This window comes from Elephas maximus, chromosome 4 (genome assembly GCF_024166365.1).
Source record: "Elephas maximus indicus isolate mEleMax1 chromosome 4, mEleMax1 primary haplotype, whole genome shotgun sequence".
Classification (NCBI taxonomy): domain Eukaryota; kingdom Metazoa; phylum Chordata; class Mammalia; order Proboscidea; family Elephantidae; genus Elephas; species Elephas maximus.
The window spans coordinates 148,200,542-148,213,603 of record NC_064822.1 but is presented as its reverse complement, the minus strand read 5'-3'; the positions used below and the strand labels follow the sequence as shown (position 1 = coordinate 148,213,603).

Below are 13,062 nucleotides of genomic sequence, written 5' to 3'. Positions count from 1 at the left end.
GACATCCCATGAACTGATACTATCAACTCTCAAAATAAGTTAAAATACATTCTGGAATATGATATTCTTACCATCTCTCTGCTATCACCCTGGTCCACGCCATCATCATGTCTGGTCTGTATTACTGCAATAGCCTCCTAACTGGTCTTGCTGCTTCTACTTCTGCCCTGCTACAGTCTAATCACAACATAAAGTAAACTTGATCATGTCAGTCCATACTCAAACGCCTTCAATGGCCTCCCATATCTTTTAGAATAAAAGGCAAAGTTTTTACCATGACCTATGACTTATAAATCCTATACTTCTCCCATTCATTCATTCCTCTCCAGCCACACCAGCCTCCTAGCAGCTCCATAAACATGACAGGAATGTTCCTGCATTGGGCTTGGAATCTGATATTCTTTTTGTTTGGAATATTCTTCCCCCTGATAGCTAATGGCTTAATCTATCATTGCATTGTTACCTTCTCTATCCTTCCAAATCCATCTGTCTTAGTTTCCTAATGCTACCATAATAGAAATACCACAAGTGAATGGCTTTAAAGAGCAGAAATCTATTTTCTGAATCCAAATTCAGGGCATCGGCAACTCTAGGAAAAGGTCTTATTGGTAGGCATCAGCATTCTTTGGTTGCATCGGTCTTCCCCCAGTATGTGTTTCCCACTGTATCTAATGTGCTCTTTTTGTAACTCAGAAGTGATCAGGTTTAGTACACACCCTACACTCATATGGTCTCAATAACATAACAAAGAAAACCCTATTCTCAAACTGGATTGCATCCCCAGGTATCCAAACCAAATTCCACTGCCTTCGAGTCAACTCTGACTCATAGTGACTCATAGCAGAACTGCCCTATAGTGTTCCCAAGGAGCACCTGGTGGATTAGAACTGCTGATCTTTTTGGTTAGCAGCCATACCTCTTAACCACTTAGCTACCAGGGCTCCATCCACTGTATAGGGGTTAGGATACCAACACATACTTTGAGGGGATGCAATTCAATCCATAACACCATCCTATATAAAATGATAAACTTCCCTCTGAAACTCTCATCTCACTTTTTTTGCTCTTTTTCCTTTTAATACTTATCAATTTCAAACATATTTATCTTATTTTTAACTGTACATCCAAACTGAATGTAAGCTAGCAAGATGTTATGTATCAAGCAATATTGTTGAATGAATGAATAAAGGGAAATTTAATTTTTGTTTAGTTTATCACTATTCAATTTAGGCACAGTACCATGAATTTCTCCTATCTATCGATCTATCATCTATCATCATCCATTTAGTTTATATCTGCCTACTCCACCAGAATATAAAATCCATGGGGGCAGGGATATTGACTGTTTTGTTCATAGCTATGTTATCTCTACCTAGAACAATGCCTGACAAATAACATGCACTAAAAAATAATTGATGGATGATTAAATGAAAGACTGAATGTGATATTGAACTTCATTTCAAAATCTTGTGTTATGGAGATTGAGTCAAATCCACTAACTACTTGCTTCGTGGATTATAAGTATTCGAAAGAATTTAACAATTACTTTGGGAGATTTTTAAATATGCTCCTATGTATAACTTTTAGATTAATGCTAAATTAAACATTTCAAGTTTCTTCAAATATGAAGTAAGATGAAGATTTAGGGAATTAGCTCAAATGATTTTTTTCTTAAACTTCTATTGCTGCCAAAATATCCAAGTCAACTTCCAAAGTAGTTTTCTTTTAAGTTTCAGATACTCTTCATGGTCTTCATATATGTGATTTTCAAAATTATATTTTTATTGTTTATTATCAAGCAATGTCTAATTGTAAAACATAGGAGTCAGAAATCTAGAGGGGGAGAGGATCATGGCAAAGACTAAAGAATATTGAGAATGTATGTTTAGTGGTAGTTGTTTATATTGTTCAAAACCATGTTTCCTACCATTTGCCATGTGACTTTCAGTGCCTTCCAGTAGATGGAGTATATTTCCCACTCCATTATTGAGCTAGACCAGGTGAGACATGCTTTGGCTAATCAAATGTTAGCAGATGTGACATCTGACACATCTAAGCAGAGTTTTAAATATGATTTTGTGGTTCCTTTTTTTTTTTTTGGCTGTTAGGCCATGAGTACAATATGACCTAATTCAGGGTTGCTCCTTCAGCCTAGATACTAAGCAGAGACACAGTCATCCTCAGCCAGTCCATAATTTACATGTCACATGGGTCACAAGGGGTCCTCGTGGCACAGTGGTTAAAGGGTTCAGCTGCTAACCAAAAGGTTGGCAGTTTAAACCCTTGGAAACACTATGGGGCAGTTCTACTCTGTCCTACAGGGTTGCTATGAGTCAGAATCAACTCGATGGCAATGGGTTTGTTTTTTTTTTGGTTTATGAGTCAGAAAGAAGCCCTGCAGCGGTTAAGAACTTGGCTGCTAACCAAAAGGTTAGTGGTTCGAATCCACCACTGTACCACAGGAGAAAGATGTAGCAGTCTGCTTCCATAAAGATAATAAAGATTATCAGCCTGGGAGACCCTATGGGGTAGTTCTACTTTGTCCTATATGGTTTCTATGAGTCAGAATTGACTCGATGGCAATGAGTTTCTATGAGTCACAAATAAATTCTTGTATTTGTAACCTAGTGTTTTGGGGGTTTTTGTTTGTTGTATAGAATAACCCAGGAAAGGATAACTAATGTATTATGTCACCAAAAGACTGAGACCAACCTGAATAAGAATTGCAGCCTTCTCCCTCTGTTCTTGAGTATTCATGATAGGTTCTGTCTTAAATTCCTTTAAAACACTCTGGCTCTTGATGAAGGAATTTGGCTGGAATGTCAGGAGTCCTGTTGCAGCACTATGTAGTCTTGTAGAAAAATGAACCTGTTTGCGCACAATGTAACCACGCCAGTATGCCTGGATTATCATAGCTGCCGTACTACCAAGAGGAGAAAACAAAACATTTTTAGTATCCACAAATACATAGTTGTAGGTAAGAGATTCTTACAAGCTTTATTTAAAAACATGTACTAAATAAAGTATACTTAAAATTAAGATCACTTCTTTCATTTAACTATAGTCATAGAAATAGGAGTAGTATGGAAACCTTCATACCTGAAGGAGAGAAATGGGCTAGTAGCTGGAAAGGGATATGGGTAGAATGGAGTTTTTTTTTTTTTTTAAGGGGTAAGATAGGACAGAGTATAATATTGAGGATGCAGATCCAGTAGACTGGGGAGAGGGGATGATGATGATGCAGAAGAGAGGGCAAAAATGTAGGAGCCAACCTTGAGCCAGCAAGAGAAGAGGCGATCTCCTTCCTGTATGGTGGAGAGAAAGGAAGGAGGCCCCCCTTCCCTGTAAACTGGCCTCTGGTCCTTCTAGCTTCATTTTCCTCCCTGTCCTTGAACAAATATTTAAATCACTCCCTAAATTCTAACATTACAAGCCCTGGTGGCATCAGTGGTTAAGTGCTGGACTAATAACTGAAAGACTGGCAACTCAAACCCACCCAGAGGCTCCTCAGAAGTAAGGCAATGTGCTTCCTAAAGGTCACAGCCTTGACAAGCCTATGGAGCAGCTCTACTCTGCACACATGGAGCAGCCATGAGTCGGAATCAACTGCAACTAACAACATTTATCACTGCAGTGTGTTTTCTTTCCCACATCCCTCCAGGCTGCCCGGCAACATTAGCAAAATCTGAAGAACAAGGAACACTGTGAGTTCTTTTAATCATTTGATTCTTCCCAGTTGAATATATTGTGCTTTTTCCCACAGAGATTATTGCAGGAGTATAATCAAGGTAGAAGCCCTGGTGGTGCAGTAGCTGCTAACCAAAAGGTTGGCGATTTGAACTCACCCACTGGCTCCATGGGAGACAGAGCTGGTGATCTGCTCCTGTAAAGGTTATAGCCTAGAAAACCCTATGAGCAAGTTCTACTCTGTCACATGGGGTCACTAGTAGTTGGAATTGACTAGACAGCACCTAACAACAACAACAATAATCAAGGTACAAAGTATAGTCAAGGTATAATTTATTCTGTCATAATTTCTCTTCAAGTTTCAGTTTGGTTTAAAAGATGTGCAGAGAGTAAGTGATTATTCACTGGCATATTCCACTTCAGTAATTTTATAATTACCATGTCCATTAATTTTTTTTTCTTCATCCTGTTTGAGTTTAAGGCAAAATGAAATTAAGTTCCCTAAATTCTTTCCAGACATGACCACCTATCTTTTTTTTTAAACTCATAATATAGCAACATATTTGGTGATATTAGAAAGAAATGATGTAACAATTTTCTATTGTTAATTTGGTTCTTTATAGTTTTTACTATTATTATCATCATCATCATTGTCATCATCATCACCGTCATTTTACCTAAAGCCAGTTGAAGCCTTCAATCTATTTTCCTGTGAATAGCAGGTTGAAGTTAATCGCTAAAACTTCTGGTCTAAGATAAACTACTTGCACTCCTAATACTTGGGAAATATTCATGTTCCAACAAATCATTTCCTCCTCCTAGAGTAAACAGACCTTTGTAAACTTTACTATGGATTTAATTCATATTTGACCATTTAGTAATCATCCATTCATTCCTTCCTACATGTACTAAACAAAAATGGGTCAGGAAATTTTAAAGTACTATAATAGGGGCACTATCAGTCGGCATTGAGTAGATGGCAATGGTGTTTTTTTTTTTTTTTTTAGATAATAGTGACTTTGGGTAATAAAAGAAACAATCAGGAACCACATTTGCAATGTATAAATATTATAGAATGAAAGGCCTGTAAAAAATCACATCTACCTTGAAGACAGCATCTTATTTTTCTCTGCAGATACATACAAGTTTCACTGGCTGTAGTTGTGAGTTTATTCTAAAGCTGTCCAGTCATTGAACTCCTGTTCCCTATATCTCCAAAATTTCCAAAGGAAAATAATAAAGAAATGAAAAAAAAAAAAAGACAAAAGGTAGATAGGAATATTTTCCTGGGTGACCAACACACAGGCTGTTTTTCCTTAAAGAGGAAAGCGGGCAAAGAGCTGACTTCAGGGCCTCTTGAATTTAGGGTGCATTTTTTTTTTTTTAATATCAACAAATCTAATATCACCTTTTTTAAGCAAAAATTCTAATGGTGAAATGTCCTAAGCATAAGAAAACCAAGGAAATTCCTATACAACAGAAAGTAAATCTTCCTGAAACTCTGAATGGCAGGGTTCAACAAGTGGATATTAATTTTATTTTGCATTTACATTTTAGGTTTTTGATTTAGTTACATTTTTAGTTCTTCATCCTTACTTATTATCACCATTTGGGTATTTTATTTATTATGGACTGAGAAGTTCTAAATGCTATTTTATATGAAATTTTGATAGGCAATGTCTTGAGTGATTGGAGCACAGGCAATGAATGAAATAAATTGATAAAATATAAATCACCAAATGTTAAAACCACTTTCAATAAAATGTTAAAAAATTTCACATTATAAAATACTTGTTAGTTTCAGCATATCACACTATTCAACATAGCTCCCAGAAAAGAAATCAGTTTACCACTGCCAATTCCTGGAAGAAAAAACACTGGGAAAAACACTATTGGCTACTGTGAGATTCTGAGCCCTGACTATTCTTTACCAGCCACTGTAGGAAAAGCTGAATCTGACCTTTTTTTTTTTTCTTTCTTTTATTAGCTTGACACTAAGACAAAAGTAAAAAAGAATGAAGAAACATTGACAGGCTAAAGTAAAAACCAAATTTATTGGTTCAATTAAACAATTAAAAGTATTTAGCTTTCTGGAGCCCTGGTGGTGCAGTGGTTAAGAGCTTGGCTGGTAACCAAAACACTGGCAGTCTGAATCCCCCAGCCACTCCTTGGAAGCAGTATGGGGCAGTTCCACTCTGTTCTACAGGGTCGCTATGAGTCGGAATCGACTCCACAGCACTGTTCTACAGGGTGGCTATGAGTCGGAATCGACTCCACAGCACTGTTCTACAGGGTCGCTATGAGTCGGTCGGAATCGACTCCACAGCAATGCGTTTTTGGTTTTTTATTAGCTTTCTACATGTGTTTAATAGTTGGAAGGGGCTTATTGTGCTACTTACAGAGTTACTATGCCAGAGAAAATCACAGCGTATGCATTCACAAACTTACACAGATGATTATTAAATATTTACTCAGTCAATAATCAAATAGCACATGCAAATGTATACTTTAATAATGAAAAAAAAATTTTTTAATAATGAAATCACCTGATTATTCAGAAAGCTTTTATTATTTTAGAATAAAGTGTTTTATTTTTTAACTTATTTTAATCATTTAGACATTAAAGATCAGAAACAAATAATTTCATGTTTCCTTATTTTAAATTAAATAATACTAATAATATATCACAGGAGAAAGATGTGGCAGTCTGCTTCTGTAAAGATTTACAGCCTTGGAAACTCTATGAGGCAATTCTACTCTGTCTTATGCAGTCCCTATAAGTCGGAATCCACTCAAGGGCAGTAGGTTTGGATTTAGTAATAAATCTAAAACTGTCAAAATTTAACAAACTTAATCTGTACTGTCATTAATAATTTGTGTACATTATAAAAAATATATGAAGCATAATAAACCAAACCCACTGCCTTCCAGTCAATTTCAACTCATGGCGACCCAGGACAGAGTAGAACTGCCCCATAGGGTTTCCAAGGCTGTAAATCTTTGTGAAGCAGACTGGGGCACCTTTGTCCCGCCGAGTGGCTGGTGGGTTCAAATTGCCAACCTTTTGGTTAGTAGCCGGCTGCTTTAACCACTGTACCACCAGGACTCCCTTATGAAACATAATACTGATTTAAATTTTTACCAAGTTATTATTTGTCACCATTGACTAAGATCACCCATAAAAAATAGTAAACATACAACTATAAGTGAAAAATAACTTAAAAGTCTTACATTTTTTCATTCTGTTGAATATTTTCGCAATTCCTCGGCCGAGAAGTTGTCATTACTGTTTCTGTGAATGGAATTCTTGTAGTGGCAATGTCACTTGTCTGAGTGTCTTCTCTTTTCTGGTCTACTATTTTTTCTTGATTCCTTCCTTCCATACTGTTACATATGGAGGAATTCATTAACGGGAAGTAACTGGAACCAGAGTTGATCCATTTCTTGGAACTATCTGGTGAGTCTGCTTTATGTTCATTTGCACAAGAGGTGAGGACCTTATTTTGCAGTAGGTTGTCAGTTTGTGTGGGGGCCAAATGATTTTGCTGGGGTCCTGATTCCTCTCTCTCCATGATACTTACATCCAGATTTTCATGGGCATATCGGTATTCATTACTAAGTGTCATCAATTTCTTAAAATAATGGCAGAGGTTTTCTGCACCATCCAAGGAGAATATATTCCTAAACAAAAAAGTAAGGGCATTTAATAACATGAATTACATCAGTAAATATTAAAATGTGTATAAGTTTTGAAAATTTCACTGTGTGGCCTGAAATGAACATTACACTTTACTACGACAGTCATTATAAACTTAGTTTTGGTTGTTTATTTAAAAATTGATTTCTTTTCTAACAAAATTTGAAAATATTTGTTTCGGTAATTTAGATTTGTCAGTCCAGACAGAATGCCTGGAATTTTTAGGATCATTTGTATTCTATAAATACAAATTTATTTGTATTCTTAAATACAAATTTAAGATCTAACTTAATATTTAAGTTAGATCTTAAATTTGTATTTTCGGCACAAATGAATGTGAAAAAGCTATGCTTTTACTACCATAAACATGAGAAATCATGGCTGCCTAAATCTGGAGAAGTTATTTATGAAATAAAATTAAAAGTACTTTCTATGTTGACTCTTGCCATGCAAAATATTTATACTGGACTTTTAAACAAAGAACCTATATTATGGGAAAGTTTTTATTCTCATTTTTCTCTGGAAAAAGAATCCATTGGAGAGAGAATTCAAATACTTTAAGACATAAATGGTTGTGATTCTCTTGAACAATTGTTGGATTTCTATCTTAGGAGGTTATGACTTACATAATTAATCAAACTTTCACGTTTGTCAAATTTTAGGCTCTCAAAAACAAATATAAAGAACTTTGCACTTGTATGAGCCTTATTCATGGTTACATTTTATTTATTATCTTGTCTTTTTTTTTTTTTTAAATATTTACTTACTCTAAATTTACATTTTCTTCCTGTATTTGATATACAGCCACAAGTTTTTGTTTTTTTTTTCACAAGCTGCCTTAAATTATTTCTGAAACTAAGCAGGATATAAGTAAATATAACAAAAATACAGTCACAACAACAAAAAACTGATAATTATCTCCTAAAATGTAGAGATAATTAGATATTTCCTATGTTCACAAAAGTAATTACTAGACATCAGCATAGATTCCTCCAACATTTTTGACATTTTGTATTTCATCCATTTCGGGGCAAATAATGCAGAAAAGGTTCAATTCAATATTGGGATATCAAATATGTTTAAGGTTAGGTGTTGAATTAACCACCATTTATGCATTAAACATATAAAATACATTCTACTCTCCATTTTCAACTCTAAAATGAAACTTAAGTTGCAATCACGGTAAACAGTACAAAGGGATTGAAAAACCTAAATTTCATGATGAGGGATGTCGAGAGTTACCTTGACACACAAAATTGTACATCACCCCACAAACACAAGGAGATACCAGCTTAGATTTGCTCAAAAAATAAATATCAAACCTTTGTATCTGTTAAACGCAATCATTATTCATGAGTCGAAATTCTTTTTAAAGTTGTGAGACTTATTTTAAATTTGAATAAAGTATATAAAAAAACACTTAAATATGAAAACCAACTCTTATATAAGCTTAAACCCCAAACCAAACCCAGTGCCATCGAGTCGATTCCAACTCATAGCGACCCTATAGGACAGAGTAGAACTCCCCCATAGAGTTTCCAAGGAGCACCTGGCAGATTCAAACTGCTGACCCTTTGGTTAGCAGCATGTATAAAACTATAAATAGTATACATAAACAAAAATGTAATAATCACATTTAGACATTTTGGAAGCACACATTGATGTTCCAGTTACAATGGAGAGTCATCACATGTAAAACAGGAAATCATTTTTCTTTATTCGTGTTTTTTGGAGCTATGCAAATTAAAAAATGTGGTTCAAGACAACTGTAATTCGTTCACAGTAATGTGTGTAGAATTTGGGATTTGGGAGTGGAAGTCTTCCTTTCTTGATATTTGATTAGGACTCTCCTCTCAGCTTCTGTCCTCTGAGTATATGCACATGTTGACTGCTCTTCTGCACTGTGCTCTAATAAATACTTTACTTATTAATGCATTTTAAGACTTGCCTTGCTGCATTGTAACTATTTAAAATTTGTCTGATTCCTTCATATGTTAATCTTTGAAACCTTTGAGGGTACAGTCTACCAACTAACAAACAGTCTTACCTGCAGTAATTGTTGAGTAAATTTATGAGTGATTAAGTGAATGGCTGACTTGTCTTGAAGCTATATTCATGCTTTCATTTATTTTACTTAATATTTTAATATTTAAGTTAGATCTTAAATTATATTCAAAATACATATGAATATTTAAATAACCCAGAATTTTTTATAAAACACACTTCCAATACAAAAAGTATAATTATGTTAATCAGAATACTTTTAATCATATACATTAATTACATTATTTCTTTTAATTACAACAAATGCGAGTACAATCCTACCCTTTTCCAGTAATATAGTTTTCAATCAGTAAGTTGAATTCTCGAATCTGTGACCGACAAAGTGACAGGAAGCATCCCAATTCTAGCTGATACTGTTCTTCAGTGTGGCTTTCTGCATAAGAATTAAGTATTTCACCATTGAGGATTCTTAGAGTAGGTAACATTTTGAGTAGAGAATGCCTATTGAAGATAGGAAAAAATAAATTAAAAGCTTGGAAAGGAGAGTTTATATCTAAAATAACCATAAGCCTATCACTTAAAAGCATAGAGCACGTCTCTCAGAAAATGTTACTGGTTTTATAAAGAAAAAGATACTCTCAAATTTATTAAAAATTTTACAGTATCATGTCATGTACAAAGTAAGTTTTAGAGTTCTTGACATACACTTAACCTTTTCTTCTAAAACAAAAATGGGAGAGTCAAACAGGAAGTCAGGCTGGAATCGGGATTAGATAAAAGACTAAATTATGATAAGAATAATAATATCAGACATTCTTTTAAAACTAATTAAAATAATCTTACTCAAAGCTACTGCCCATATCACAAAGAGAGGTGAATTCTGATCATTTCTCTAAGTAAAATACAACCAGGGTTGGGCAAAAACAGGTGGAGTAGGTGATTGCCCTGCTTCTTGTAATTTGGAGAAACTAAAGTTATGATATTTCTCCCTGAATCTTGGTAAGGATCAGTAAAACGTCTAGGAGTGAGCAAGAGTTTGTATCAATGTAAAAGGCTTTGGAAAACCAGGTCAGACAGCAAGACCTTTTCATCATCCCCAGCCGTTTAGAGTACTGGTTTACCCAAATCCCCTTTCACAATGAGTGAGCCTCTTGTCAGAAGGCTGCTGATAGCCAAAGGAGCAAGTGGGCTTCCTGACTGAGTAAAACCCCTTAGTTCAAAACTGACTGCTCCTAAACACTAAATAAGGAATGACAAGATAAGATTATTAAAATGCAAAGGTTTAAGAAGGATAACTCCAGGCAGAGTCCTAAAATTATTAATTCTATGTTGACTCTATTGTCAGGACTAACTTATCCATTTATAGCAACACAGTTGTAAAATACAGTTTTTATATGTTTCTATTATAATGGAGGGGGCCCACAAAGGCAAAAATCCCTAGAGCCCACCAAGGTCATACTGCAGCCTTGCGTATAGTTAGGGTCTTAATAGCAGATAAAAACTAATCACAAGAGAGGGATAGATATAGCTCCCTCCGTCAAAGCAAAAAAGAACACTAGTTTTTCATTTACTGGGGACACAGATAGTTAGCTTTCAAAAAAACAAAACACTTTTTTTCCTTACAGATATTTAAATAAGGAAAGAGAGAAAGCAATTAGATTTGGTTCTTCAAGGTAATCGTCATTTGCTTTTTGTTTGTTTTTACAATGTTAAAAAGCAGATAAAAAGCTTAAGGATTTGCTAAGAAAGAATTTGGCTTAGTTAAGAAAGTTTACATCCATATATTTTCAACTTTTCTAGTAGGTTTGAAGCTACCAGCATTTACTAAATCATAAACTACCAAGTTTACAACAAAGGATTAAAATAAATTACATATATTTTATTTTGGTTTGGATTCATTTTAAGGTATGGTTCAAAAGCAGAATATTATAGACATTTAATAGCTATTTATCACAGTTTTAATCACAGAGGTACAATATTAAATAGAATATGAAATATTTAACTCAGGCTCTTATCAAAGCAACTAAAGGTTACCCTCTGAATTTGAAGTTGGGAATAATCAAAATATAATGGAGATATGAATTATCTGCACAAAGATTCTACCCTACCAGATTACTTATTACATTACTAGCAAAGATTCTCTGTATTCTAAATGTCCATCAAAGTACCCAGTCATGCTTTCTTTAAGATATAAATGCAATGTCAACATAGCTTATTTAGTTACAAAAGTAAAACGTCAGGTACAAAATAATGATGCTTTGGAGATGTGACAATAAAGGGTATCAAAAGTTAAAAACGTATCAGTGTCCATCCAGTTTAAAAGAGATGTTCTGATTCTATAATTAGTCCTGTTTCTTTAGATTAAATTTCCTAAATTATAGAAGAAGAAACATAAAGCTTCAATAACTTGATAGAAATAGCTCTTGAGAACAACCAACAGTTTATTCTAATTTTTGGTACCAATCAAATTTTTGTCTGATACCTCCGTCTCCAGAGTGGACCTGACTATGGAAGGGAATGAGGCCTGCTGATGACAGGCTCTAGTCTTTACACTATGTATATCTTCCAAGGAAAGTTAATAAAGCAGATTCTCTTTTTAGAAATAGGTTATCTTAGAGTTAGAGAAAGTTGATTCTTCCTCCTAGAGCATAATCATCTCTGGCTAAATAAATAACGGGATGCTGTTGGACCCACAAAACTTTTCACCAGGATCAAGCATCCCTGGGGGTAGTGCGGATGCAGTAAAACTTATGAGACACTCTTGAATATCCATCTTTCAGGTCCCATTTGGCTGAGAGAGGAGGAAGCAACAAAAGAAGGCAATACTCATGCTGCTATCTTGACAGCCACGGCCTTAACATATTCTTTATCTTAGTCACTCTCAAAATTTCTGATATGGGAATTCAAGGCCAGATTCCTGCATGTGCCTTCAATCCTGTAGGTCAGTGTTTATCCTTGAACTATAGTATCAGCAGTTCCTGGGATGCTTTTTAAAATGCAGCCTTTGGTTCCCCCAAAGACAGCTGCTGATGGGTTCCGGGAATTTTTTATGCACCCTAAAGAATTGGAAACACTGTTTTGAGAAGAAAGTAGACTACAGCTTGTTATGCTAAAATGAGAGACGCTGGAGCATAAATTTGAACTTAAAAAAAACAACTCTGAAATGCTAATCACTTGCAGATTGTCTTAAACTTTCAGGAAAAAAGTAATTGCAAATTTGTAGCACATCCTACATCTCAAAGATATTAGGAGAATTTGCCAAAAGAAGGGAAGTTGTGGACCTGGGTGTCCTATAGGGTCGCTATGAGCCGGAATCACTCGACGGCACTGGGTTGGGTGGTTCAGTGGCTAAAGCACGCAGCTGCTAACCGAAAGGTTAGCAGTTTGAACCCACCAGCTGCTCTGTGGGAAAAAGATGTGGTAGTCTGCTTCTGTAAAGATTTACAGCCTTGGAAACTCTATGGGGCAATTCTATTCTAGTCCATAAGGTCGCTATGTGCTAGAATTGACTCAAGGGCAGTGAGTTTTTTGGGGCAACTATATCACATTGATTTCTCCTTTGATTAACACTGCCACTGGTTTTACATAAATGGTACAAAAGTTTCTTAGAAGGAGAAACAGAAGAGAAAACAGTATTCCTGGATCATTGGATTTAGAGAATATATATCAGATAT

General features: G+C 35.1%; 1 protein-coding gene across 7 annotated transcripts in view; it reads right to left on the bottom strand.

Annotated features, from left to right (window-relative positions):
- LRRIQ1 (leucine rich repeats and IQ motif containing 1) overlaps window positions 1-13,062 on the bottom strand; it is a 241,319-nt gene that overhangs the window by 143,251 nt on the left and 85,006 nt on the right. For all 7 annotated transcript variants that reach the window (XM_049883982.1, XM_049883981.1, XM_049883984.1 and 4 more), the window contains exons 16-18: window positions 9,710-9,889; window positions 6,919-7,368; window positions 2,713-2,923 (exon numbers count right to left, since the gene is read on the bottom strand). In XM_049883982.1, the coding sequence (XP_049739939.1) occupies window positions 2,713-2,923; window positions 6,919-7,368; window positions 9,710-9,889 (841 nt within the window). The remainder of the gene's footprint in view (window positions 1-2,712; window positions 2,924-6,918; window positions 7,369-9,709; window positions 9,890-13,062) is intronic.